The 26,571-nt window shown below is 36.9% G+C and overlaps 1 protein-coding gene across 1 annotated transcript in view; it reads right to left on the bottom strand.

The window, feature by feature from the left end:
* The window catches only part of USH2A (usherin), a 190,215-nt gene that overhangs the window by 53,725 nt on the left and 109,919 nt on the right, over positions 1–26,571 (bottom strand). Inside the window, exons 10-11 of the mRNA XM_070768846.1 lie at positions 8,673–8,868; positions 4,600–5,241 (exon numbers count right to left, since the gene is read on the bottom strand). Of these exons, the coding sequence (XP_070624947.1) occupies positions 4,600–5,241; positions 8,673–8,868 (838 nt within the window). The remainder of the gene's footprint in view (positions 1–4,599; positions 5,242–8,672; positions 8,869–26,571) is intronic.

Below are 26,571 nucleotides of genomic sequence, written 5' to 3' on the forward strand. Positions count from 1 at the left end.
GGATGAACTGCTATCCTGACCATGGGGATGATATGAACTGGTGTCTGTGATGGTTAATTTTATGGTCCACTTGGAGAGATTTGATGTCCATTTGCTCAGTCAAGCACTGGTCTAGATGTGTCTATGAAGGTGTTTTTATTGATTTTCCCAGACATAAAAACATTAATCTACAGAAAAAAGGTCCCAGTGAACTCCCAGAAAAATTATTTAACAAAAAGAATCTCATCATGAAATGAAGGATATAGAAAGAGTAAAACTTCTGGAATGTTAAAAAAAAAAAAAAGAAAAGAAAGAAGGAAGAATCAGGGTGGTACTGCTAGAAGATAATGGTGAAATAAATTTGTTGAGTGAAAATGATTCCATACAATGGTAAATTTTCAAATAGCTCCATGTATAGAATTGAGATAATTTCAGATGTTCAAAATTCCTTAAAAAAATAAATAACAAACCACTTTCCTCCCTGTACTCTTACTCAGAAGCTACTGAAGCATTTATTCTACCAAATACACAAATAAACCAAGAAAAAAAAAGAAAACATAGGCTTCAGGGCACCAGGTATCCAATATAGGAGACATGCGAAGGAAATCTTCAGTAAGCTGCAAAACTTCTAGGATAGAGCTGTGCAACAGGACTACAGGTAGACAGGCTGAAATCAAAACAATAGGTCAGGAGTTCAGACCCTCCCATGGAATGATATATTCAGTGGGGAAAAAATACACAAACACATATACACACACATACATCTTCTATTGGTTCTGTTTCTCTGGAGAACCCTACATAATACAGATGCTCTTGGTAAAAGTCCTGATTATTTCTCATTTCAATTAATCAAACCACTTACTGGGTGCATGCAATATACAATATATTAGTATTATGGCTTCCCTGGTGGCTCAGATGGTAAACAATCCACCTGCAATGCAGAAGACCTGGGTTTGATACCTGGGTTGGGAAGATTCCCTGGTGGAGGGCATGGCAACCCACTTCAGTATTCTTGCCTGGTGGGCTACAGTCCATGGGGTCACAAAGAGTCGGATATGACTGAGTGACTAAGCACATACAGCACGATATTATGTTGTTGTGTATGGCTATGTAAGGCTATGTAAGTTGAATAATTTCCCTGGTGGCTCAGACGGTAAAGCATCTGCCTACAATGCAGGAGACCTGGGTTCGATCCCTGGGTTGGGAAGATCTCCTGGAGAAGGAAATGGCAACCCACTCCAGTATTCTTTCCTGGAGAATCTTCATGGACAGAGAAGCCTGGCAGGCCACATTCCATGGGGTTGCAAAGCGTCAAACACGACTGAGCGACTTCAATGTCAATGTCAAGTTGAATAATATAACCTTTACTCTCAAGATGTTGAACTCAAACAAGGGAAATAAGACAACTGTACAAGTAAACAAAATACAAGGTTACTTTAAATATGATAATGATTTTCATTAATAGTGATGATCCTCATTCTGTATCCTCCTTAAAAGAGAGAACAGCTTGCCATATACCTTTGCAGAAGAGTTTTGTGACATCTGTACTCAGGCAAATAGTTATTAAGAAACTATTCTCCTAAAAAACAACATTATACCAGATAAATCCCCAAAAGAAAGTGGTCAGGAGACCATGAGGATTGAGCATGATTTTCCAATACTGCAATTTAATTTTTATCAACATTTACATACAGTTTTTAAAATCAAATAGAATGTAAAGACACAATGTAAAGTGGAATCTTGCTTCTCCATCCTTCTCCCAGAAATTTCCCTGCCTACAGTAGCCACCTTCAACTCCTATAGCTGTTTCTTCTGACTTTCATTTCTGTTTCTGAGTAACATACATATACTGTTACATCTCAACTTCTAACATTTATACTACTGTCTTTCCACTTTAGAAAATGAATATTTAGCTCTTTATACCTCCTCCTCAATAATCCCATTAGTTGCTGAAATCAGTATTCACAGATTATTTTATTATGACTGTATAAATCTATTTCACAGTTATACCCTATAATACGATTGATTATATTTCTTTTCTTGAAAAATCTGCCTCTGCTTAATTTTCTAGGAATCTCTTAGACATGTCTAGGCACTAAAACTCTCCAACAGAACTTTATCCAAGGAATCTATCAGTTTCTTTTTTCCACTGAATGTATTAGTCCACAAGAGGATTTGAAGCCCTGACCCTCCTGTTGTGATTTGAGTCCATTGATCTCTAATTCTATTGCATCACTATATTCTAGGTCAGAATGAAACACTAAATAAACTTTAACAGTGGACAACAAGTCAAAAGCATATTACATTTGCTCTATTAACTTTTGCTGGCTTACTTACAAAGAAGGATATATAAATCATGGCTATTTGTGCAGAAATGGATTACATTATTTCCAGAACTGAAGTGTTAACAAATAGGAAAAAAAAAAAAACCCTTAGAATATGAAAAAATGATTGCACATTTGGAAGGATAAATCTGAAGCTGAAAGTCATAATATGCTGCAGCTGTCAGGTAGGTTATCTGCTCAACTCTCAATTATCTTTCTGTTTCCTGGGATACTTACCACCTTGCTCCTAGCTGAAGGAGTGATTCCTAGAAGCCATGCTTATTTTAGGTGATCCTGACACTGGTCACAGTGAACTGCCACAGACACGGCCACCCTAACAAAACTCAGTCAATGAGAGTCAATTAGAATCTCCTTCCTGAAACTGTAACCAAGAAGCAGCTAATGTCTCTATAGCTGGAATTAGAACCGCAAGCAAACTTGAGGGACAGCAGTGACCATACAATCACACAGAGAGGGTAAGAGAAGCAAAAGGTGCCCATCTGCAGAAAGAGACAGAGGCTGGGAATAAATGAATGAATGACTGAATCTATATCAATGGGAGCTTTCTAGTTTCTAAGTCCTGACTGCATTTGCTCCATGTCAGGTTTTATGGAACATTCAGTGATCATAAAGCCTCCACTTATGTTGAAGCTAGTTTGAATTTTTTTCTGATATTTTATCTTAAAGGAAATGAACTATTTATCAATTCTTTTCGGTCTCTTTGGGTTTATTTGTTATACTGACCAATGTCAAAGGAGAGGTTTTGTCCAATTCTCCTGAGCTGAATTCCTTGTTATGCAAAATAAGACTTTAGTCTTATCCTCTCTGGGAGGCAAATCACCCTTTTAAATTTGTATTACCCTCATTTTCACAGGTTCAGATAACTCAGAGTTGATTTTGCTAGACAGGACAATGATTAGTACAGCTGTTAAACAACTGATAAATATTTACATTTATCATAACATCATGATGAATGTACTATAAAGAAAGTATATTGCTTTAATTAAATCATTAAATTATATAAAGGCAAGGAGAAAGCCATGGATAGGGTCCATTTTTCTTCCAGTTGGGAAATCTGGAAAGATGGACACAGTAGGACTAAATAGTAGCCTATTTTATTAATTTAATGGCTTTTAAAAATAATTCTAGAGAGTATTGAGTTCCCTGTGCTACAAAATAGGTCCTCATTAGGTATCTACTTTATATATAGGAGTGTGCATATGCCAATCCTGACCTCCCAATTTACCCTCCCCCTTACTCACTGAGTAACCATAGGTTTCTTTTCTACATCTGTGGGAAAAAAATCTAAAAAAGAATGGATATATTCACTTTGTTGTACAGCAGAAACAACCACCACACTGTAAATCAACTTTTTTTGTTGTTTAATCACTAAATTGTGTCAGACTCTTTCATGACCTCATAGACTGTACCCTGCCAGGCTCATTCTTCCATGGAATTTCCCTGGCAAGAATACCAGAGTGGGCTGCACTTCTTTCTCCAAGGCATCTTCCTGATCCAGTGATCAAACCCATGTCTCCTACATTGGCAGGCAGGTTCTTTACCACTGAGCCACCAGAAAAGCCCAAAAAATTTTTAAAAATAATAAAAATGTAAATGAAAGTGAAAGCGAAAGTCACTCATTCTTTGCGACCCTGTGGACTATCCAGTCCATGGACTTCTCCAGGCAAGAATACTGGAGTGGGTAGCCATTCCTGTCTCCAGGGGATCTTCCCAATCCAGGGATCGAACCCAGGTCTCCCACACTGCAGGCGGATTCTTTACCAGTGAGTCACAAGGGAAAATGTAAATAAAGCCTTAAATTTTTTTAAAAAAAGTAATTTTAGATGTTTCTGTATGATGCCAGGACATATAGCTCATTCAATAAAAACACTTAGCATTTATTAAGAAAGTTCATCATCTGAGTATCTAGCATTGTTCAGATAATCAACACAAGTTTCCTTTATCTGGAATATAAAATATATTCTTGCTTTTCTTAGCTTTTATTTAGTTGCTAAAAGGGGATTTAATTCAAGTTGAGAAATGAAATAAAAGTCTCAATTATTAAGTGTCTGAATGTGGCATTTATCTAAATGGTCACCCCAATATAGAAACACAAATATGTCCATAATCTTTAATAGACCAAATAGTTATATCTGTATTAGATAACAATATAAATGCAACAGTCGTATTGGAGATTATTTTTTTCAAAGTCCTAACTGAGAAGCAAAGAGGAATCACCTGATGCAGAATGAAAAGTAAGTCGTCTTGTACCGAAAATGTAACACATTTCTCTTACCTGGTTGACACTGATTACACCTTCTTCCTTGACGGTTAGGCAAACATGGGCACTGGCCACTGAGTGGGTCACAAATGGTCCCAGGTAATGTCCCCAGGGGATCACACTCACACATCTGGCAGCCCTGAAAACTGCCAACGGTCAGATGGTACCTGTGAGACTCACACTGATTGCAGTGAAGACCTGTTACTCCTAATTTGCAGGGACACTGTCCTGTCGATTTGTCACAGAGCAGAGAGCCATTTACGGTCCCAGTCCTATCGCAGTTACAAGGCAGGCAGAGGAAAGAACGGTTTTGCGGCTGGTAGAAGTACCCCTCCACACACTCACTGCAGCGTCTTCCCCCAACGTTGGGCTTGCAGACGCACTGTCCTGTCCAAGCATCACAGACCGTCCCAGGCCGGGACCCCGCCACATCACAGTCACAGGCCTTACAACCGGTGGCGTCCAGTCCGTAAAAGTGTTCTCTGCAGGTGTCACATTGAAGTCCTTTGGCTTCCTTTTTGCACTCACACTGCCCAGAAAGAGGATTGCAGAGTCTGTTCACTGAGCCGTGGAGGTTACACTGGCAGGGCTCACATCCATCGTCATTAAAACTTTGGAGAAATTTAAACCCAAAATTGCAGTGATCACATCTGAGCCCTAAAGAGAAAAATATGTTCAAAAAGGTAGAGATGTGAAAATAACTCCATTCAAGTTTTCAAGATAGTCGAAGTGCAAACAATGCTGTTACAGACATTTAATACAGACACAATAAAACGTTGAGTGTTTTCTTCACAAGTAATGCCAGAGAGGGCTGATAATATAGTCAAAATATGATGGCAATATTTAATTTGGTGCCCACGTACCACATTAATTTTTGCAATGTGCTTTATAAGATTTTATTTATTACTTAATTCAAAGAAAAATTCTTAATGCAAATGTTGCTTCTGTTACACATACTGGAACTCTTTTCCTATAACAAACATCAGAACTATTACTTTGAAATTATTTAACTATATTAAAACCATCATGCTTATTTTATCTTAACAAAGTATGTTCATTAAAAAGTTGAGAGTGAAATACATTTTCAAAGCCATGCAGAAGAATTATGCATTACTGCATAAGTTATTTTCTGAGAAATCAGAATCCATTCAAAATGTTTAATAAATGTTAACCTGATAACTATTTTGTTCAAAGAGTACACATCTTACTTCTGAATATCACACATTTAAATAATTAATATAAATAAAAGTTATCCAGAGCAATTTTATTTCAATGCTTTTATACATTCCTGTATTTTATCATTTTCAATTAGTATAAATTATGCTCTCCTTGGCTCATAAAGCAATCACATTACTTGTCATATTGTGTGATTCAGAACTTACCTCTTTAAACACTAAGTAAATTCTGCTATTTGTATTATTTCTACTTAAAGGAGTATATACATATATACATTTCACAAACTGAGAAAAATGTTTTATCACCTATACTTAAATCTGACAACTTTGTTGAGTTTCACAAAAGAGTACTACAATGCGAAGGAATAAAAAATATTCTTGAGTAGTAAATGTTGAGATGCAAAATGCTTTCTTTAGCTAGTTTTCATATATGCATGATTTAAATAACGGACTATGTGAGGCTGAATCAACTGAAACATTTCAAGCTATAACAACATTAAACAATTAGTCTTAAAATAACAGTCGAAAACACAGTCAGGAGCCCATATGCAGAAAAGCATTTCCTAAACCAGAAGGAAATGCATAATATATAAGTATATATATGGATAAAAATTCAAGAACTCCAATGGAAGGCAAATTCTTTAACAGTGATGAATGACTCACCTAAGGCATATCATTTAATTTCAATAAGGAAAATAAAAAAGGACCACTATTGCTGCAAATTTTAAAAATAACTGTATTGTTAACAAGAATTATGACTCATTTTGAACTATTAAAATTGGTCTACATGGATTCATATCATATCAGTTTCAAAAATATGCGCAGTGCTTATTTGAATATGCCATACATATTCCTGACAGGTAATCTATTCCTAACGATACTCAGGAAGGCCTACGGGGCATCACATTCAGTGTTAACAAGTACAGGCGAGTTAGCACACTTGGCATTTAATTCACATTCTTCTCCCTTTTTATTCTAGATGAATGACCTACTTTAATAAAATTATTGGTGCTAATGTATTTTACTGGTGATAGAATCATTAGTAAGATTTAACAGTTTTGTGAAATCTAACAGTTTGCTTTCTGAAATACAGACAACATACACTTGTATTTTCTGTTGTTTTCTTAATCATACGAACAAAGTAAAATTGAATAGTTACTTGTAGTCCCATTAGGAAAAGAAACATATAGACATATCCAGTTTACATTTTTATTAAAAAATATAATGCATATGCAGAAGTAACTCTAGAGTTAATAATGTCAAACTGATGATTTCATCTTCAAAAATATGTATTTATATTTTCCTGCAGAAAACTACCAAGATCATCCAATAAAACAGGTAAATGACAGCAAGTTTGTAATAAATTTCAAGTAACGTGTGATGTTTTTCTTCCTTAAGCTCTGGAAACTATCACAGGAAAGATTTTACTGATACAGAGATGTAACCATTTGTCCCTAAAGATCTCTCTTTAAATTTTGTTTTCACATCTTGAATTTAAAGTATATCTTATATCAAAGAACATAGGATTCTATATAGATTGAACATGAAAAACTTCATTCACTATCACAGATAGCACTTATACAAAAGCATGCTTCTATTTATAAGTTACTCTTTTTTTTCCTGAAAAGTTAGTTTTGGTATGCTTGAAATGCATAAGGGCAAGTTATGATAAAGATTCTGATTTAATCTTTCTTTGAACCAGAGAAATCTTGTATAATATAAAGCAGGCCCATATTCTTTTGTATTAAATTAAAATGTTTGTCTAGCTGTATTGTACAAAATGACAAATGTATACTCATATATATAAAAGGTAAAGAATTTGCTTTAGTGTTATATCACAGAAATGAAAATGTTATTCCGAATAATATGTTCACATGTTTGTATATATGCATGTTTGCAGGCGTGTGTGTTTGTGTGTCTGCCAGGCATGTTTTTATTATCATAAGGTTAGGGTCAGTATAAGAAAAACCATGGAAGACTTGGTGTCTTGAATGACAATAGAAAGGTAAAGGTCTTTTTTAAACTTCCTATACAAACCAAGACATGTTCAGTTACAATATAAGACTTACTTTATCAGGAAACTTTCCTCTTATAATATTCTCATATATCAAAATTTCAAAGTGCATTATGTACATAGTGCATTTCGGGCACTTGATAAATTTTGTCCTTATGTGGCTGTGGTTCCCCTCAAAAATGTTGGGTGTAATAAATTGCTATAATCAAATCTAATTTCTGAAAAATACCTGTGGGAGTAACAAACAAAAAAGCACGTCTTGTATAAAAAAATGATAAATAACACCAAAGGTAGCTGTTTATTATAATCAGCTTGGTGCTGAATTACAAAATTAAAATTATGTGGCCCTTTATAACTAACCCTAGCAATATACATGATCTGTGGAATTATGTTGACTTATTTTGCATTTCATAGGAACAGTTCAAAGAAATATAATAGAAAAAAATGGAAAGATTTATCACAAAGGACCCTGTAGCACAGAACATTTTGAAAAAAATCCATTTATTTTAGTCTATTAAGAAAACTAGCATGGAAATGATTTGCTTAGAACTCATTAAGTGTAAAACATTTTGAAAAGTGCTAATTCTCTAAAAGAAACATCTATGAAGTAAGTAAATTATATTTTTCTATGACTTATTAGTATGGGACCATGTGAACTATTGCATCTACGGAATAAAGAAACTTCTAAAGGATTGATTAAACTAAGCTTCAAGCTGCAGCTTGAGAGAATTATTAATTTAGTCATTTTTAGACAGTTAATTTCATCCAAATTGTTTTTTTTTTTTTCCCAGCCTGCCTTGAGCAAGGAAATTTGCTTTACTCTTCAGTGAAGAAATCAAATAGAGGATTTTATTCCAGATGGTAATAGAGATGTGACTGCAAACTTCTGCATTACATACCAATAACATTTGCTTTGCACTTGCACTGGCCTGAATTTGGGTGACAGGTAATATCTCCATCCACTGTCCCAGAGGTATTACAGTTGCACGGACTGCAGCCATCAGGATCCCACTCCTGGAGGTTGTAGAATCCGTTCTGGCACTGATTGCACTGTCTGCCAGACACATGTCTCTTACAATTACACTGGCCTCCGATCTAGAGAAGATACAACATTTTGTAGAATGATGAACGTATCTATTTTTAGATAATTTGCTCATTAGGTACAAGACAGGGAGGGCGGGGAGGAAAAAACTTTAAATGTGAAACAGACAAGAGGGTAATAAGGTATTTTTCTTCCTGACACAGAAACATGGGAGAGCTTCAGCAGGGTGAATATATAGAACTGAATGAAAATAAACCCATGGAAGTCAGTAGTATACGACTAAAAGGGAAGTGGAATTAAGCCTTCAGCACCTTATGAAAAAATCAAAATATAGTCATGGGGAGACTGAAAATAGAAATGGACCGTAGTTAAGTTAGTCTTTTACCCATAACTTTTTCATTCCTCTCCTTTACTCCTTGATCCAGACTTGTTCTGTGCATGCTGATGCTTCAACTAAGAATCTTTCTATAATATCATCCCATCAAAGTTTTAACAATGTTTAAAATAAAGTTCATAACAGCATCCATTTATGCCTACTGATATGATCTTTACAATGTTTTTTTCGCACAACTCCATTCAGGAATATTTCAGCATATTTATGATTCATTTATATTATGATTTAACCATATCGAGTGAATTTAACTGATTTACATTCCCATCCCAAAGAAAGGCAATGCCAAAGAATGCTCAAACTACCGCACATTTGCACTCATCTCACATGCTAGTAAAGTAATGCTCAAAATTCTCCAAGCCAGGCTTCAGCAATACGTGAACTGTGAACTTCCAGATGTTCAAGCTGGTTTTAGAAAAGGCAGAGGAACCTGAGATCAAATTGCCAACATCCACTGGATCATGGAAAAAGGAAGAGAGTTCCAGAGAAACATCTATTTCTGCTTTATTGACTATGCCAAAGTATTTGACTGTGTGGATCACAATAAACTGTGGAAAATTCTGAAAGAGGTAGGAATACCAGACCACCTGAACTGCCTCTTGAGAAACCTGTATGCAGGTCATGAAGCAACAATTAGAACTGGACATGGAACAACAGACTGGTTCCAAATAGGAAAAGGAGTATGTCAAGGCTGTATATTGTCACCTTGCTTATTTAACTTCTATGCAGAGTACATCATGAGAAATGCTGGGCTGGAAGAAGCACAAGCTGGAATCAAGATTGCTGGGAGAAATATCAGTAACCTCAGATATGCAGATGACACCACCCTAATGGCAGAAAGTGAAGAGGAACTAAAAGCCTCTTGATGAAAGTGAAAGAGGAGAATGAAAAAGTTGGCTTAAAACTCAACATTCAGAAAACGAAGATCATGGCATCTGGTCCCATCACTTCATGGGAAATAGATGGGGAAACAGTGGAAACAGTGTCAGACTTTATTTTGGGGGGCTCCAAAATCACTGCAGATGGTGATTGCAGCCATGAAATTAAAAGATGCTTACTCCTTGGAAGGAAAGTTATGACCCACCTAGATAGCATATTCAAAAGCAGAGACATTATTTGCCAACAAAGGTCCGTCTAGTCAAGGCTATGGTTTTTCCTGTGGTCATGTATGGATGTGAAAGTTGGACTGTGAAGAAAGCTCAGCGCCGAAGAATTGATGCTTTTGAACTGTGGTGTTGGAGAAGACTCTTGAGAGTCCCTTGGACTGCAAAGAGATCCAACCAGTCCATTCTAAAGGAGATCAGTCCTGGGTGTTCTTTGGAAGGACTGATGCTGAAGCTGAAACTCCAGTACTTTGGCCACCTCATGCAAAGAGTTGACTCATTGGAAAAGATTCTGATGCTGGGAGGGATTGGGGGCAGAAGGAGAAGGGGACGACAGAGGATGAGATGACTGGATGGCATCACTGACTCGATGGACGTGAATCTGAGTTAACTCCAGGAGTTGGTGATGGACAGGGAGGCCTGGCGTGCTGCAATTCATGGGGTCACAAAGAGTCCAGACATGACTGAATGACTGAACTGAACTGAAAAATATTAAAAAGCTACTTGTTTTAGAGCACTGTCAACTAAAACATTATCTGATTAAAGGAATACTTTTCTTCTTTGAGCTATTGTTTGAGAATGAAAATACATAGACTATAAAATAAAATGCTCATCTACTATCTGCACAGGTAATGCTATGTTGGTTAAAGAAAGAGCTAAAACCTTTCACAAGGGAATATACACATACAAAATGTGAAATAAGTATGAAGATTTCAATAACAAGTTAGGACTTTCATGAGAGATGTGAATACAGACATTAAGTCTACTATGAAACCACTGGCTTGTCTCCTGGTGACTCCCTTCAACTCGGACTGAATCAGCTTGCGACCTTTGCATGCAATGTTACCACACAAGGAGGTAAACTACACGTGGAAAGACATGGTTTGATTTACCTTTAAAATCTTGGGATATGCAAAAATATCACATGAGATTAGGATTCAGTAACAAAGGTACAGAGAAGGGGTTTTATACTAAATAATTTTAAAGGATCTATCACTGCCTAATTTTTCATCTAGGAAATAGGAACTCACTGGAATCATTATTTAAGGATAAGATAATTGACACAAACTGTATAACACTCTGAAAAACAAAGGTTTATACATGTACTATATAAAGCTATAGAAAATAATGAAAAACAGTATCAAAGACATGTAGAGGTCAAAAAGATATGCAAGGAAAGTAACTTGTCCCCTTGTGTCTGACTATCCCAACCCCACTTTCACCCAGCCCCATGGAATCCAGATTATTACTCAAAGCAGGGCTTTGATTTGATCTACAAAATTATTGTTGTTGTTTAGTCCCTCAGTCATGTCTGAGTTTTTGCAACCACATGGACTGCAGCACACCAGGCTACCCTGTCCTTCACCATCTCCCAGAGCTATTTCAAACCCATGTCCATCAAGTCAGTGATACGATCTAACCATCTCATCCTCTGTTGTCCCCCTCTTCTCCTGCCTTATATCTTTCCCAGCATCAGGGTCTTTTCCAATGAGTCAGCTCTTCACATCAGGTGGCCAAAGTATTGGAGCTTTAGCTGCAGGGTCAGTCCTTCCAATGAATATTCAGGGTTGATTTCCTTTAGGATTGACTAGTTTGATCTCCTTGCAGTCCAAGGGACACTCAGGAGTCTTCTCCAACACCACAGTTCAAAAGCATCAATTCTTCAGTGCTCACCTTTCTTTATGGTCTAACTCTCACATCCATACATGGCTACTGGAAAAATCATAGCTTTGACTATATGGATCTTTGTCAGCAAAGTAATGTCTCTGCTTTTTAATACACTGTCTAGGTTTGTCACAGATTTTCTTCTAAGGAGCAAGCGTCTTTTAATCTCGTGGCTGCAGTCACCATCTGCAGTGATTTTGCAGCCCAAGAAAATAAAAGTGTTTCCATTGGTTCCCGATCTATTTGCCATGAAGTGATGGGACCAGATGCCATGATCTTCATTTATTGAAAGTTGAGGTTTAAGCCAGATTTTTCTCTCTTCTCTTTCACCTTCATCAAGAGGCTCTTTAGTTCCCCTTCGCTTTCTGCCATAAGGGTGGTGTCATCTGCATATCCGAGGTTGTTGATATCTCTTCCGGCAATCTTGATTCCAGCTTGTGCTTTATCCAGCCTGGCATTTCCCATGATATACTCTGTATATAAATTAAATAAGCAGGGTAACGACACACAGCCTTGACGTACTCCTTTCCCAAACTGGAACCAGTCCATTTTCCATGACCAGTTCTAACTGTCACTTCTTGACCTGAATACAGGTTTCTCAGGAGGCAGGTAAGGTGGTCTAGGATTCCCATCTCTTGAAGAATTTTCCACAGTTTGTTGTGGTCCACGTAGTCAAAGGCTTTAGTGCAGTCAATGAAGCAGAAGTAGAGTTTCTCTGGAATTATCTTGCTTTTTCTATGACCCCATGGTTGTTGGCAATTTGATTTCTGGTTCCTCTACCTTTTCTAAATTCAGCTTGAACATCTGGAAGTTCTCACTTCATGTACCACTGATGACTAGCTTAAAGGATTTTGAGCATGACCTTTTTAGCATGTGAAATGAGAGCAATTGTGCAGTAGCTTGAGCATTCTTTGGCATTGTCCTTCTTTGGGATTAGAATGAAAACTGACCTTTTCCAGTCCTGTGGCCACTGCTGAGTTTTCCAAATTTGGTGGCATATCCAGTGCAGCACTTTCACAGCATCATCTTTTAGGATTTGAATTACCGCAGCTGGAACCCCATCATCTCCACTAGCTTTGTTCGTACTGATGCTTCCTAAGGCCCACTTGATTTCCTACTCCAGGATGTCTGGCTCTAGGGGAGTGATCGCACCATCGTGGTTATCTGGGTCATGAAGATCTTTTTTGTACAGTTCTTCTGTGTATTCTTGCCATCTCTTCTTAATATCTTCTGCTTCTCTTAGGTCCATACTGTTTCTGTTCTTTACTGTGCCCCATCTTTGCATGAAATGCTCCTTTGGTATCTAATTTTCTTGAAGAGATCTCTATCTTTCCCATTCTATTGTTTTCCTTTATCTCTTTGCATTGATCACTGAGGAAGGCTTTCTTATCTCTCCTTACTAATCTTTGGAACTCTGCATTCAGATGGGTATACTTTTCTTTTTCTCCTTTACTTCCACTTCTCTTTTTTTCTCAGCTATTTGTAAGGCCTCCTCAGACAACTATTTTGCCTTTTTGCATTTCTTTTTCTTGGGGATGCTTTTGATCACTGCCCTCCTGTACAATGTCACAAACTTCTGTCCATAGTTCTTCAGGCACTGTATCAGATCTAATCCCTTAAATCTATTTGTCATTTTTACTGTATAGAAATCAAATAAATGATTTGATTTGGTTATATCTGAATGGCCTAGTGGTTTTCCCTACTTTCTTCAATATATCTGACTTTTGCAATAAGGAGTTCATGATCTGAGCCACCGTCAGCTTCCAGTCTTGTTTTTGCTAACTATATAGAGCTTCTCCATTTTCAGCTGCAAATAATATAATCAATGTGATTTCAGTATTGACCATTTGGTGCTGTCTGTGTGTACAGTTATATCCTGTGTTGTTGAAAGAGGCCAAAAAATAAGCACCATTACTGGCAGGTATGAGTTACTTATAGGGCCTTCCAGGTGGTATCAGTTCAGTTCAGTCACTCAGTCATGTCCGACTCTTTGCGACCCCATGAATCGCAGCACGCCAGGCCTCCCTATCCATCACCAACTCCCGGAGTTCACCCAGACTCACGTCCATCGAGTCAGTGATGCCATCCAGCCATCTCATCCTCTGTCGTCCCCTTCTCCTCCTGCCCCCAATCGCTCCCAGCATCAGAGTCTTTTCCAGTGAGTCAACTCTTCACATGAGATGGCCAAAGTACTGGAGTTTCAGCTTTAGCATCATTCCTTCCAAAGAAATCCCAGGGCTGATCTCCTTCAGAATGGACTGGTTGGATCTCCTTGCAGTCCAAGGGACTCTCAAGAGTCTTCTCCAACACCACACTTCAAAAGCATCAATTCTTCGGCGCTCAGCCTTCTTCACAGTCCAACTCTCACATCCATACATGACCACAGGAAAAACCATAGCCTTGACTAGACGAACCTTTGTTGACAAACTAATGTCTCTGCTTTTGAATATGCTATCTAGGTTGGTCAGGAAGCAACAGTTAGAACTGGACATGGAACAACAGACTGGTTCCAAATAGGAAAAGGAATACGTCAAGGCTGTATATCATCACCCTGCTTATTTAACTTATATGCAGAGTACATCATGAGAAACGCTGGACTGGAAGAAACACAAGCTGGAATCAAGATGGCCGGGAGAAATATCAATAACCTCAGACATGCAGATGACACCACCCTTATGGCAGAAAGTGAAGAGGAACTCAAAAGCCTCTTGATGAAAGTGAAAGTGGAGAGTGAAAAAGTTGGCTTAAAGCTCAACATTCAGAAAACGAAGATCATTGCATCTGGTCCCATCACTTCATGGCAAATAGATGGGGAAACAGTGGAAACAGTGTCAGACTTTATTTTTCTGGGCTCCAAAATCACTGCAGATGGTGACTGCAGCCACGAAATTAAAAGACGCTTACTCCAGGTGGTATAGTGGTAAAGAATCTGCTTTCCAATGCTCGAAGCACAGGTTAGATCTCTGGGTTGGGAAGATCCCCTGGAGAAGTAAGTGGCAGCCCAGTGCAGGATCCTTGCCTAGGAAATCTTATGGGCAGAGGAGCCTGGTGTGCTACAGTCCATGAGGTCCCAAAAGGGTCGGACATGACCTAGTAACTAAACAACACTGTGCTCATGTTCAGTCATGTCCAATTCTTTGTACTCCTATGGACTGTAGCCCACCAGGCTTCTCTGTCCGTAGGGTTTTCCAGGCAAGAATACTGAGTGAGCTGCCATTTCCTCCTCCAGGAGATCAAACCTGTGTCTCCTGGTCTCCTGTGTCTCCTTCACTACAGGCGGATTCTTTACTGCTGAAACATTGGGAAGCCCCAGCAACGAAACAACAGATGAATTACACATAGCCATGAAAATCTAACAGATCTTTGATTATATCCTTATAACACTTCAAGTTCATTACCATTTAATAAATTCCTTATTTTCTAGTTCTGGTTTCATATATATTAGTCTTGTTCTCCAGATTGCAAGCACCTTCAGAAATTGGACATACCTTGCATTTCTGTTAAAGAATAACCTTGTGTATTCCCCATGGGTAAAGAGTACTCTTTACAAAAATCTAGAGCAAGAATGAGTGAAAAAGGTAAAGATAAATAAAAGTGTATTCTGTGCTAAAACGTTATCTTCTTTGTATCTTGCTATATTCTTATTTAAATGTAAGACATGTATCATCTGGAGCTTCCTTACCTCTTAAAATTTAGGTAAGACTGCCGGGAACCCTCATTCCATTTCTGTTGAAGGACAAATATGCTTCTTACATTTTAAAAAATTCTATGTATACTGACATTCTTATGGTCACCCTGTCCCTAAATTTCTGGTTCTTCCATTTGGGAATCTTCTTGCCACCTAAGAGGTCTGCCCTATATCTTTCTAGACACGAAACTTGACTAATGTATCAATTTCAGAATAGGAACTCTTATTCTAAAAAAGATAAAAAATATCTTAGTAAAGATTTGGAGTGAAAGAAGAATGAGAACTCTACTTTTCAATTTGTAGTATCTATTTAGTTTTCCTACTACTAGACATCTTCAAAAGGTTCTGTAATTCAGTCAGTTACCATTTCTGTGTCTTGTCTCTCCCTATTCCTCACCCTCCCCTATTGCTCATCTACTTTCCCTCTTTATACCTAACTCTCAGTCATCTTTTACATACTTCATCTAAAAAAAATGTTCAATATTGCCTTGATTAGTGAAACACTTTGGAGAAGACAATGGCACCCCACTCCAGCACTCTTGCCTGGAAAATCCCATGGATGGAGGACCCTGGTAGGCTGCAGTCCATGGGGTCACTAAGATTCAGGCATGACTGAGCAACTTCACTTTCACTTTTCACTTTCATGCACTGGAGAAGGAAATGGCAACCCACTCCAGTGTTCTTGCCTGGAGAATCCCAGGGACGGTGGAGCCTGATGGGCTGCCATCTATGGGGTCACACAGAGTCGGACACGACTGAAGTGACTTAGCAGTAGCAGCAGCAGTGAAACACTTCAGTCTTATGAAGGTATCTTTTCAGTAAACATCAGATATCTCCATATGAGAAAACTGGCTGCAAATAAGATAGCACAACTTTACTCTCATTTCATTAATACATGTAGTCTGTAACTTCTCTATATAATCCATACCTTAAAATGTGGTTTAAAAGTAAGTCATAAAAGGCTTTATAGATTATAAAATGAGTTCATTGTAATCAGTTTCTCAAAATTTACCTGAAAATACAAGCTTGCTTCTGTACTAGTCACTGTAGATTCCCTTCATTTTATGTGAGGGAATATAAATCTACCCACACTCTAATACCAATTCCTGGCCACCAAGAGAGAGAGAAAAGTGTGATCCCCTCCCTTTAAAACTACACTTTCAAAAAGTCAGATACAACACTCTTCTGCTTCCATGTACTTTGGTAGAATATTTTTAACATTTATCCTAAGCTGACTTATTAATTGGCCAGTATTAAGTCAGCAAACAGGATGCAAACAGAAGCTTGAAACGCTTGGAGATTTTAAATTGATTCTCTTGAGATGGGCTTGGAACCCTGAGGCCACTATGTAAGCATGCTCAAGCTATCCTGTTGCAGGATTTGAGAAGCTGTGGAGGAGAACATCCTCTCCTATCACCCCCAGTTAACATTCCGCTTGACAACCACTAGCCATGTGAGCGAGACCTTCCTGGATCATCTAACTACCAGCTGACAAGCTAGCTGAACACATCAATAAAAGAGCTCAGGCAAGATCAGTCAAGCCAGTACAGACCACCGCTGAGCCAAACCACAGAATTCTAAACTAAGTAAGTGGTTTTTGCTGTTTTAAGCCAACATTTTAGAAGTAAAATTAGCAAACAATACCATTGATCAGAACTTAAATTACATATCTATACCTAACTGCCAGGGAGGCTGAAAAATGTAGTTTATTGTCTATGATCACATGGCCAAATAATATTTAAATTTCCATTAATAATGTGGAACAAAAATAATGAGGTACAACTACTATCTCTAATAACAAATATATGTTCATACTTTAAGCAATAGGGGCTTTCCAGCTCTTTTAAGGCTGAAAACACAATCTTGGTTGCATAAGTTTTGGTCTTGCATGCTTTCAGCCACATGAACAATGAGGGGAAAGGAGGCCCCCATGAGCTACAGTTAGAAACTTGGAAATAATTTTGATTAGCTTGGCTTGGGTTATATCTTTTGTTTTTTTTAGTTTCTTAAGGTGGAGGTTTTTCTTTTATAATATAGAAAATTTAGAGCTTTTAATATCTTGCTCTGTGTGTGTGTGTGCATGTGTTAGTCACTCAGTAATGTCCATCTCTTTGCAACCCCATGGACTGCAACCTGTCAGGCTCCTCTATTCCTGGAATTTTCCAGGCAAGAATACTGGAATGGGGTTGCCATGCCCTTCTCCAGCAGATCTTCCCAAACCAGGGATGGAACCTGGGTCTCCTGTATTGCAGACAGATTCTTTACCATCTGAGCCACAAGGGTGAACCAATATTTTATTAATTATTACTATATCAGTATCCCACAGTTTTGATAAGTTGTGTTTTCAATTTCACTCAATTCAAAATACTTATAATTTCCCTTCTATTTCCTATTTGACCCTTAGTTTATTTAGTTGTCAAATAATCAAGCATATTTCAGAGATTTCCTTATTATTGATTTCCAATTTTATTTAATGATTTCAGTCAGATAACATACTTTAAATGACTTCCATTCTTTTAAATGTATTGAGACTCATTTTATGGACCAGAATTTGACCCATTTTGAGAGGTGCTTTGTGTAGATTATAAAAATATGTATATTCTTCTGTTGTGGACTTGAGTGTTCTATAAATGTCAATTACTTCATCAAGTTGGTTGATCGTGCTTAGCTTTTCTGTCAATTCATTCTATTAATTACTAAGAAAAGGATATTGAATTTTTTACCTTTAATCATGGAGTTTTATATTTCTCCTTTCATTTCTGTCAATTTTTTACTTGTACAGTTGCACAATCTCAAGTTGTTTGGTGCATAAATATGCCATGGTTGAGAATTCTAAGAGCTCTACATAGCAAGTATTTAGAATTCCAAATCCCTTTTTAAACCTACACAGTCAGGCACACTCATATTCCATCATGACATCAGTCTTACTGCCAAAAAAACTAAATTAACCAGCTCAATTATATTAGACAATCAACAGTTGGGGAATGGATGAGGTATAAGGCAGAAATTGAAGGATTATGTGAAAGTGCATATACTAAGATTAAGTTCAAGTGTATATGTACCTTCACCCCCTGCCACAATTCTCTTTCTCCCTCACTGTTTCTAGAAAGCCACGAGCCAGACTTATTTTCTATAAAAAGGAAACTGGAAGAGAAAAGCTATAGATATAAGATCTCCAGACTGATTCCTGGGACTCTGACCCCTACAAAGCTCACCTGCAGCTTGTACACACAAGAGTAAAGTTAAGTTTAGAAGCCTTCCATGAGTTTATTGTAGAATTAAGAAGCCTTTAACCAGTTTATTATACAGAGCAGGCAGCAAAATTCCCAACATGAAAAACCAGGACCAAGAAAGAAAAAGGAGAATAAATAATTTATAAGAGAAGAAAGGAATGCAGAGAACAGAAATATAAGCAACCAACCGATAATGAATGAAACACCACTGTAGCTATCATCTCCAGAAGGTTATGATAAATGTTGTATTCAAAAACATAGAACAGAATAAACCTAGGAAACAAGTTGTGAAGGAAATAACTATTGAATATTGAAAAACAGGCCAAATAAACACCTCAAGCAAAAGACTAACAAAAAGTTAAGAAAGAATAACAACAGAGAGAGAAAAAAAATGAAGTGAAAATATAGAATTTCCAGAAGGAGGAAAAACTTAGGGAGAAAATCATCAAAGCATTAATAAAAAATAAACATTTTCTTTACATGAAGGCATAGTTTAAAAGGCTTACCATGTGCTAGAAAAATTAATGGGGAAAAAAAGAAATGACATCAAGGTAAAATCTCATGAAGCAAAGACTAGGAATGAAAAAAAAAAAAATTTCTAGAGACCAACAAGTCATATATAACAGAAATACAGAATATCACTGAAAAGTTCTGCAATATTATTGTAAGCCAGAAAACTACATCATACCTTCCAAGCAATTAATAAAATTTTCAAATTATTAAAACAATACACTCTGAATTATGAATAAACATATTTCAAATAATTGGAAGCAATACCTTCTAAATTTAACTCCCACTCCATTTGGGAAATGCATGACTCTTCATTTCACAGGAGAAGAAACTGAATCTTAAATCAAGTTATTTATTGAGGAACAGACAGCTAGCTATACATACCCATGCTCATAACCATGGTGCTACGTTCACTCAGCTTGTGATAAACTACAACTCTAATAAGCAACAATGGGAAGAATGCTAGAACCAAAGAAGGTCACGGTAATGGCCATTACCTGAGTTGGCCCCACAGTGGAAGAATAGGCAAGCAGCCCATTTACTAATTCATGAATTTCTCTGAATAGTACTGATGTTTTGTAAAAGCTGCTATACACTACCCAGTAACCATACTCAGGACCTCCCTATTCTGAATCATACTGCAAAAGTCTGCTGTCCCAGGTTCTACAGTAGTGGTGGATACACACAGTCAATTGTGTGACAATTGAAACAGTGAATCTGGCAGGAAGATTAGTGACCCTGAGAAAGAGTAAGACTCTGCAACCATTATCCTAGTCCCAGCTTCTTAGTCATCCTCTACATTAAGAGATGGAATTCTATCAGTGTGATCTGAGGCACAAATAATCCATACATGATTTCTTTTGTGTGTGTGAAAATAGCACTTAGAAAAAATATAAAGTATGAGTTAAAAATTAATAATTTAGGTGAGCACAGTCAATATTTATCAGAGGTTCTCTATGTAATTAGACATTATATTTTAATAAATTCAAAGCAATACTTTTAAAACAGAAGAAATATCTGTCTTCTTAAGCACTTACTTGGCTTGTGGTAGAGAAAAATCTAATGTTCTATAGATTACACCCTTTTTACAGAACTCACTAAAAGCCAAGGAGGTAATGTGGATGTTGCCAAACAAAGTAAGACTTTGAAAAGCACACTCAAATTTTAAGAACAGAAAGTGCACTGGAAATTAAATTAGATTTTCAGGGTTTTGTTTGAAAAGAAAAGAAATAAAAATGAGGGCAAAAAAAAAAAAACCCCTTTTAATTAATGAGCACAATTTTTAGGAATATTCATGTCTTTTATAGCAATGACTATAGATTTTTTAATAGAAATTCTTTAACTCCTGTTTTTCCTCATTCAAGAACTCGTTCATTCATGCTGTTATCAACAATTATTTGATCCCATACAACCACACGGTATGTACCTTGTGAGTTTCATGAGGTCATATCATGCAAGAAGTACCTCTCAGTTTCTACCACTCATTCCCTCAGAATTGCCAACATTACTCAGAAATTGTATGCCAAGTGATACACCAATTGACCACCAAGTGCTATCAATTCTAAGCAATGCTTATAATACACTGCCTCTCTCTGCTGGGATAAATTGCCAACAAAGGTCCATATAGTCAAAGCTATGGTTTTTCCAGTAGTCATGTACGGATGTGAGAGTGGGACCATAAGGAAGGCTGAGCAACCAAAGAAATGATGCTTTCATGCTATGGTGATGGAGAAGACTCTTGAGAGTCCCTTGGACAGCAAGGAGATCCAACCAGTCCATCCTAAAGGAAATTAACCCTGAATATTCATTGAAAGGACTGGTGCTGAAGCTGAATCTCCAATACTCTGGTCATCTGATGCGAAGAGCCAACTCATGGGAAAAGACCCTGATGCTGGGAAAGACTGAAGGGAAGAGAAGGGGACAACAGAGGATGAGATGATTGGGTGGAATCACGGACTCAATAGACAGGAGTCTGGGCAATCTCTCGGAGATGGTGAAGGATAGGGAAGCCTGGCGTGCTGAAGTCTAGGGGGCCACAAGAGTCAGACAAGACTTAGGGACTGAACAACAATCTCTCCATTTGGTACACCACTGTGTCACTTCCTTGCTCAAAGATACTCAGTAGCTCCCTCTTGCCTACCTAACAAAGTCCAGACTCCACTATGTGGCCTCAATACGCCTCTTTAGTGTTATGGAACATTATTACCCTACCTCAGTGATGGCCTCAGAGTTTCCACTAGAAGGGCTGGATGGCAGCAATCTGGATGGAACTGTTGCTTGGGGACTGTTTTGTAGCTACATTTGCATTGAAAACACAATTCTCCTTTAAGTTATTAACCATTTTTAATGGCTTTGTGGAGGACAATAGTTGGAAGAGAAAATGATCATATGGAGGCAAGGGAACTGATGTCTGTCAAGCAATATTTTCTGTCTCCACTGCCCATACAGGATTACATTTTCTGTAAATAACAATAGCTTTGCCTCTTTTATGACTTTCATGATTTTTTTTCATCTTGCACTACTTTCAATCTCTATTACAATTTTGAACAGAAATAATAAGAACATGCGTGGATCCTTGTTTTGTTCCTGATATTACAGGGGAAATGTTTATTATTAAGCATGATGTTAAGTTTCTTTGCAGATACCTTTTCCAGATTAGGTTTCTTCTATTTCTAGTATGTAAAGCATATTTATCATGAACAGGTTTTATATTTTTTCAGATGTTTTTCAATATTTATCAAGGTTATTATATGAGATTCATGTTGTTTATTGCATTGATTCTTAAATGTTAAACTCACCTTGCATTCTTGGAATGAATGCAGATCAGTCAAGATGCATCCCTTTTATTATACATTTTAGAACTGAACTTGTTAAAATATTGTTAAGATATTTTAGATCTATGTTTTTATGGAATATCTGACCTGTTTGAATGGACTTGTTTTTAAATGTTTTGTCATGTTATGGGATTAAGGTTAAGTAGCCCTCACAAAATGGTTTGGAAAGTATACATTCTTCCTCAGTTTCTTAAAAGAACTTGTTAGGACTTATATGATTTATTACTTTACGTTATCAGAGAACTTACCAATGAAGCCATCTGGGCCTGAAATATTCCTTGATGAAAGAAAACTGAAGTTTGATTACAAATTCAATGTCTTTAATTTATAGGAATGTATTGAGGCTTTCTATGTTTTCTTTTTTTTTGCAGTTTTCTTTTTTTTTATTTTATTTTATTTTTAAACTTTACATAATTGTATTAGTTATGCCAAATATCAAAATGAATCCGCCACAGGTATACATGTGTTCCCCATCCTGAACCCTTCTCCTTCCTCCTTCCCCATACCATCCCTCTGGGTCGTCCCAGTGCACTAGCCCCAAGCATCCAGTATCGTGTATCAAACCTGGACTGGCAACTCGTTTCTTACATGATATTTTACATGTTTCAATGTCATTCTCCCAAATCTTCCCACCCTCTCCCTCTCCCACAGAGTCCATAAGACTGTTCTATACATCAAGGTATGTGTTCATGTTCTATTTCTTGTGTTAGTTTTCGATAAATTATTTACTTCATTTAGGATGTCAAATCTATGAGGAGAGAGTTTTTCATAATATTCATTAGGATCTTTCCCTTGTGGCTCCGCCAATAAGGAGTCTGCCTGCAATGCAAGAGACCAGGGTTCAATCCCTGGGTTGGGAAGATCCCCTGGAGAAGGAAATGGCAACCCACTCCAGTGTTCTTGCCTGGAAAATCCCATGGACAGAGGAGCATGACAGGCTACAGTTCATGGGGTCGCAAAGAGTGGGCTATGACTGAGCGACTTCCCTTCGGTTCTCCTTCATTAGGACCCTATACAGGTGTTTGGAGAATATGCTGCAAAGCCCCTTTCTTTATTTCTGACGTTGGCACTTGTGTTGTCCCCTTCTCCTACTGATAAGTTTGTCAGTGTTACTAAGCTTTGTGGAAAAATCACAACTCTTGAGTTTCACTACTGAGTGTCCAATTTCCGTTACCTAATTTTGTCGTTTTCCCCTTTTGCTTCTTTGTGTTCAGTTTGAAAGTGGAAGGAAGGACAGTCGTTGATGGTGAAGTAGGTTGAGAAAAGAGAAAGAGAAGCTGCCACATAGGCAGACAGACAACAAACAAGCTTCGGCTTGCATTCCTTCCACATATTCTATATACTGAGTTTAAAAGTTAGGCAATAAAAGTTAAAAGAGGCTTCAGAACAATGAGCAGCAATGGTTATATGGCCATATAGTTTGTGAATCTCTCCAAATCTCAACATGAAAACACAACTCAAAAGCAAAACCAAAAGAAGCTGTGAATAATATTTATAACAGCACTAAATGACCAACTATCCCTAGAAACTCCCAAAGAGAAACAAGTGGGAACAAACCAGCAGTCACAAGACCTGTAAGGCCTCAGTGTCGATGTGGGAAAAAGCAGATGGAAGTCACGGGGGATTTGACTTTTGGGAGATCTGAAAACTAGTACCCTAAGTGTAAAATGCCACTTTGAGTCACCCAAACTACAAGTGGAAAGGGTATTACTCATCCAAAGAAGGGATGGTGAGAGATCTGTCGTGGGAACTGAAGGGACTAGAGTAGCCCAGCTTCCAGGAACTCTCAAAGCTGATGGAACAGGGCATACTTCTAAGGGCCAGGGCACACTTCCATTGTAAGACCACATGCTGAGGAGACACTATGGAAAACAGATGGGCAGAACAGATAGTTAAAAGAAGAATACATTTGAAGATAGAAATTCTGAAGTTTGGGGTGCATTTATAATTGGTAATGAAACAAATTCAACCTTTCCAAAGTTTATTCTAATAATAATAAACAATACATTTCACAAAGGTTAAATTTACCAGTTTGACTGATTTGTTCATTTATTATTACATACATCTTAAATAGTACAGTGCCTGATATATAGGGGCAACTCATAAACATTTGTTTATTGACAGAATGAATTATTTAAAAATAATTGTTACAGCACTGAAATGTGCTCAGAAGCTATTTCAAATACTATAGGAATTATAGAAATTATACTTTCTACTCAGTTTTGATAGATTTAATAATATCTGGTACAGGACCTTAGAAAATGTTACTCCAAATCTTCCTTCATTCAAATGTAAAAATATGTATATTCATAGTTTTTAAAATATTTGTCTCAATTAAGGATACATGCCATTTTTATATACTGAAAACTTTTGAATATACAAATCTACATCCAACATATGTTTAATACATTCCAAAGTCCTTTGCCAATGACCAAATAAATCAGATCTATAGAAAGAAAAGTCCCTGGAAGGTAAAGCCTAGGAATCTTCATTTTAGAAAATTCTAGGGGCAATTCTTATGAACACTAAGAGTTAAGAACTAGTTCTTTAAGTACTTGCTACCTATTTTGTCTGCATTATCAATTCCTAGGGACTCACTCTTACTCTTTTTCTCTTCTAAGTCAGTCTTGTAGCTCATCAAATCATTGATAAGTCTATCAGTGAGCACCAAAGAAGCACAGTCTTTTTGAACTGATTTAATATTAGAGCATTTATATTATTCAGCATCTGAATGTAAATTCTGGAAATAAACTGGTTTTAGCATTTTTTAAAAAAGCTGTTACAAAATATCTAACCATCTGCATCTGCTGGTGCTTCTAAGAAAATATGTATATATCTCTATTTGTCTATTCATCTATGTACGTTTGTATCTATCTTTGTACAATATACGTATCTATCTTTTTACAATATATTCTCTTTGCTAGGAGCTTGCTTAACCCTAAAACGTGGACTTCAAGAATTATTACATTTTTATAACAGAGACACAATGACTTCTTTCCTTAAGCTTCTGCCTCTCTAGAGAAGAAAAGTCCACCTTAATGTAACAGGCTACCTTTGTGAAGGTACTCATTCCACTTCAGAAATAAATAAATGAATCTGCAGTGGTTTCTGCCACAAATAAATGCCATGAATTGGAGAATGCCAGGTGAATAATGTACATCATATACTTGTTTCCATTTAAGTGTTTTGTGATACTGCTGTTTATCATCTTGCTCAGCTGTCGAAAATATTCATTTGAGAAGAAAAGCTTCTACACTGGTGTAAGATGTAGATGTCTTTTCTTTTCCATTCTACAAGGCCTGTCATTTGTCAGGCTGGTATATTTTTATAACTCCCCTCCCCCTCCAAAAGACATTTCTGAGAAACTGCTCTCCAAACTTCCCCGCCATAATCTCTCAGGAGAGTGCAAAAAGGTAAAATTCTGAAGCATGCTCAAAGTGTTAGTAGGAACGGAATACATTTTTCTTCTCTATCTTTTAAGTGTTCAAGACAGTGTGCAAAAAGGTTCCCCACATACTGTTGTTCCCAGCAATGGTTACATACTTGAATGGTTTTTTAAGAGAAAGTACTATAATTATAGTCCTTCTAGTTCTCAAAGGGGTATAATTTCATATTGCATCATCCTTTCCCCTTCAGGTTAGGTCTATTTCGCTCAGAGATTATAAGCTATAACTGGTAAAAGATGCATACAATATGTCACACCATGTAAAATTAGAGCACTTCATAAATGTCATCTGAATGGCACAACTATACAGGGTGGTCTTATTGTAATTTGCTGCAAAATTACTATAGTGGTTATTAAGAGGATGGTGTTTTGACTTCATCAAAATGAAAGATCTCACAGTAGCATAAAAAAAATATTTCCAAAATGAAAAAAAATACATTCTCTGTGTATGGCTATTTTTTTTTAATAGAAATAGGCTTTTAGGAAAGTTAACTCATTTGATTTAATAATCGTTTTGTTTTATTTCAGTTAAAGTGATGAAAGCTTCTGTGCAGTTACACAATAGAATGTTTGCCTACTATAGTGCAAGTTTATTGAACCAGTGAAAAATGTGAATTCCAAATATATTAAGAAAGGAAGGTGCTTATATGAGGTGATTAAAAAATAAATTAGACTTCTTAAAAGTACTTCTATAAAATATTCAAGTTAGTTTATGTGTAAGATAATAACCTCAATCCTTGGTATACATGAAGCACAAAAGGGCTACATTAACCATTCAATATCACTCAAATTTCCATTTGAGAATTGTATTGGTTCTAAGAAATTATTTTGCCACTGAATTATATATACATTGTTATTTCCTAAATATTTAGGATTTGTTAATAGTT

This window comes from Bos indicus, chromosome 16, assembly GCF_029378745.1.
Source record: "Bos indicus isolate NIAB-ARS_2022 breed Sahiwal x Tharparkar chromosome 16, NIAB-ARS_B.indTharparkar_mat_pri_1.0, whole genome shotgun sequence".
Taxonomy (NCBI): Eukaryota; Metazoa; Chordata; class Mammalia; order Artiodactyla; family Bovidae; genus Bos; species Bos indicus.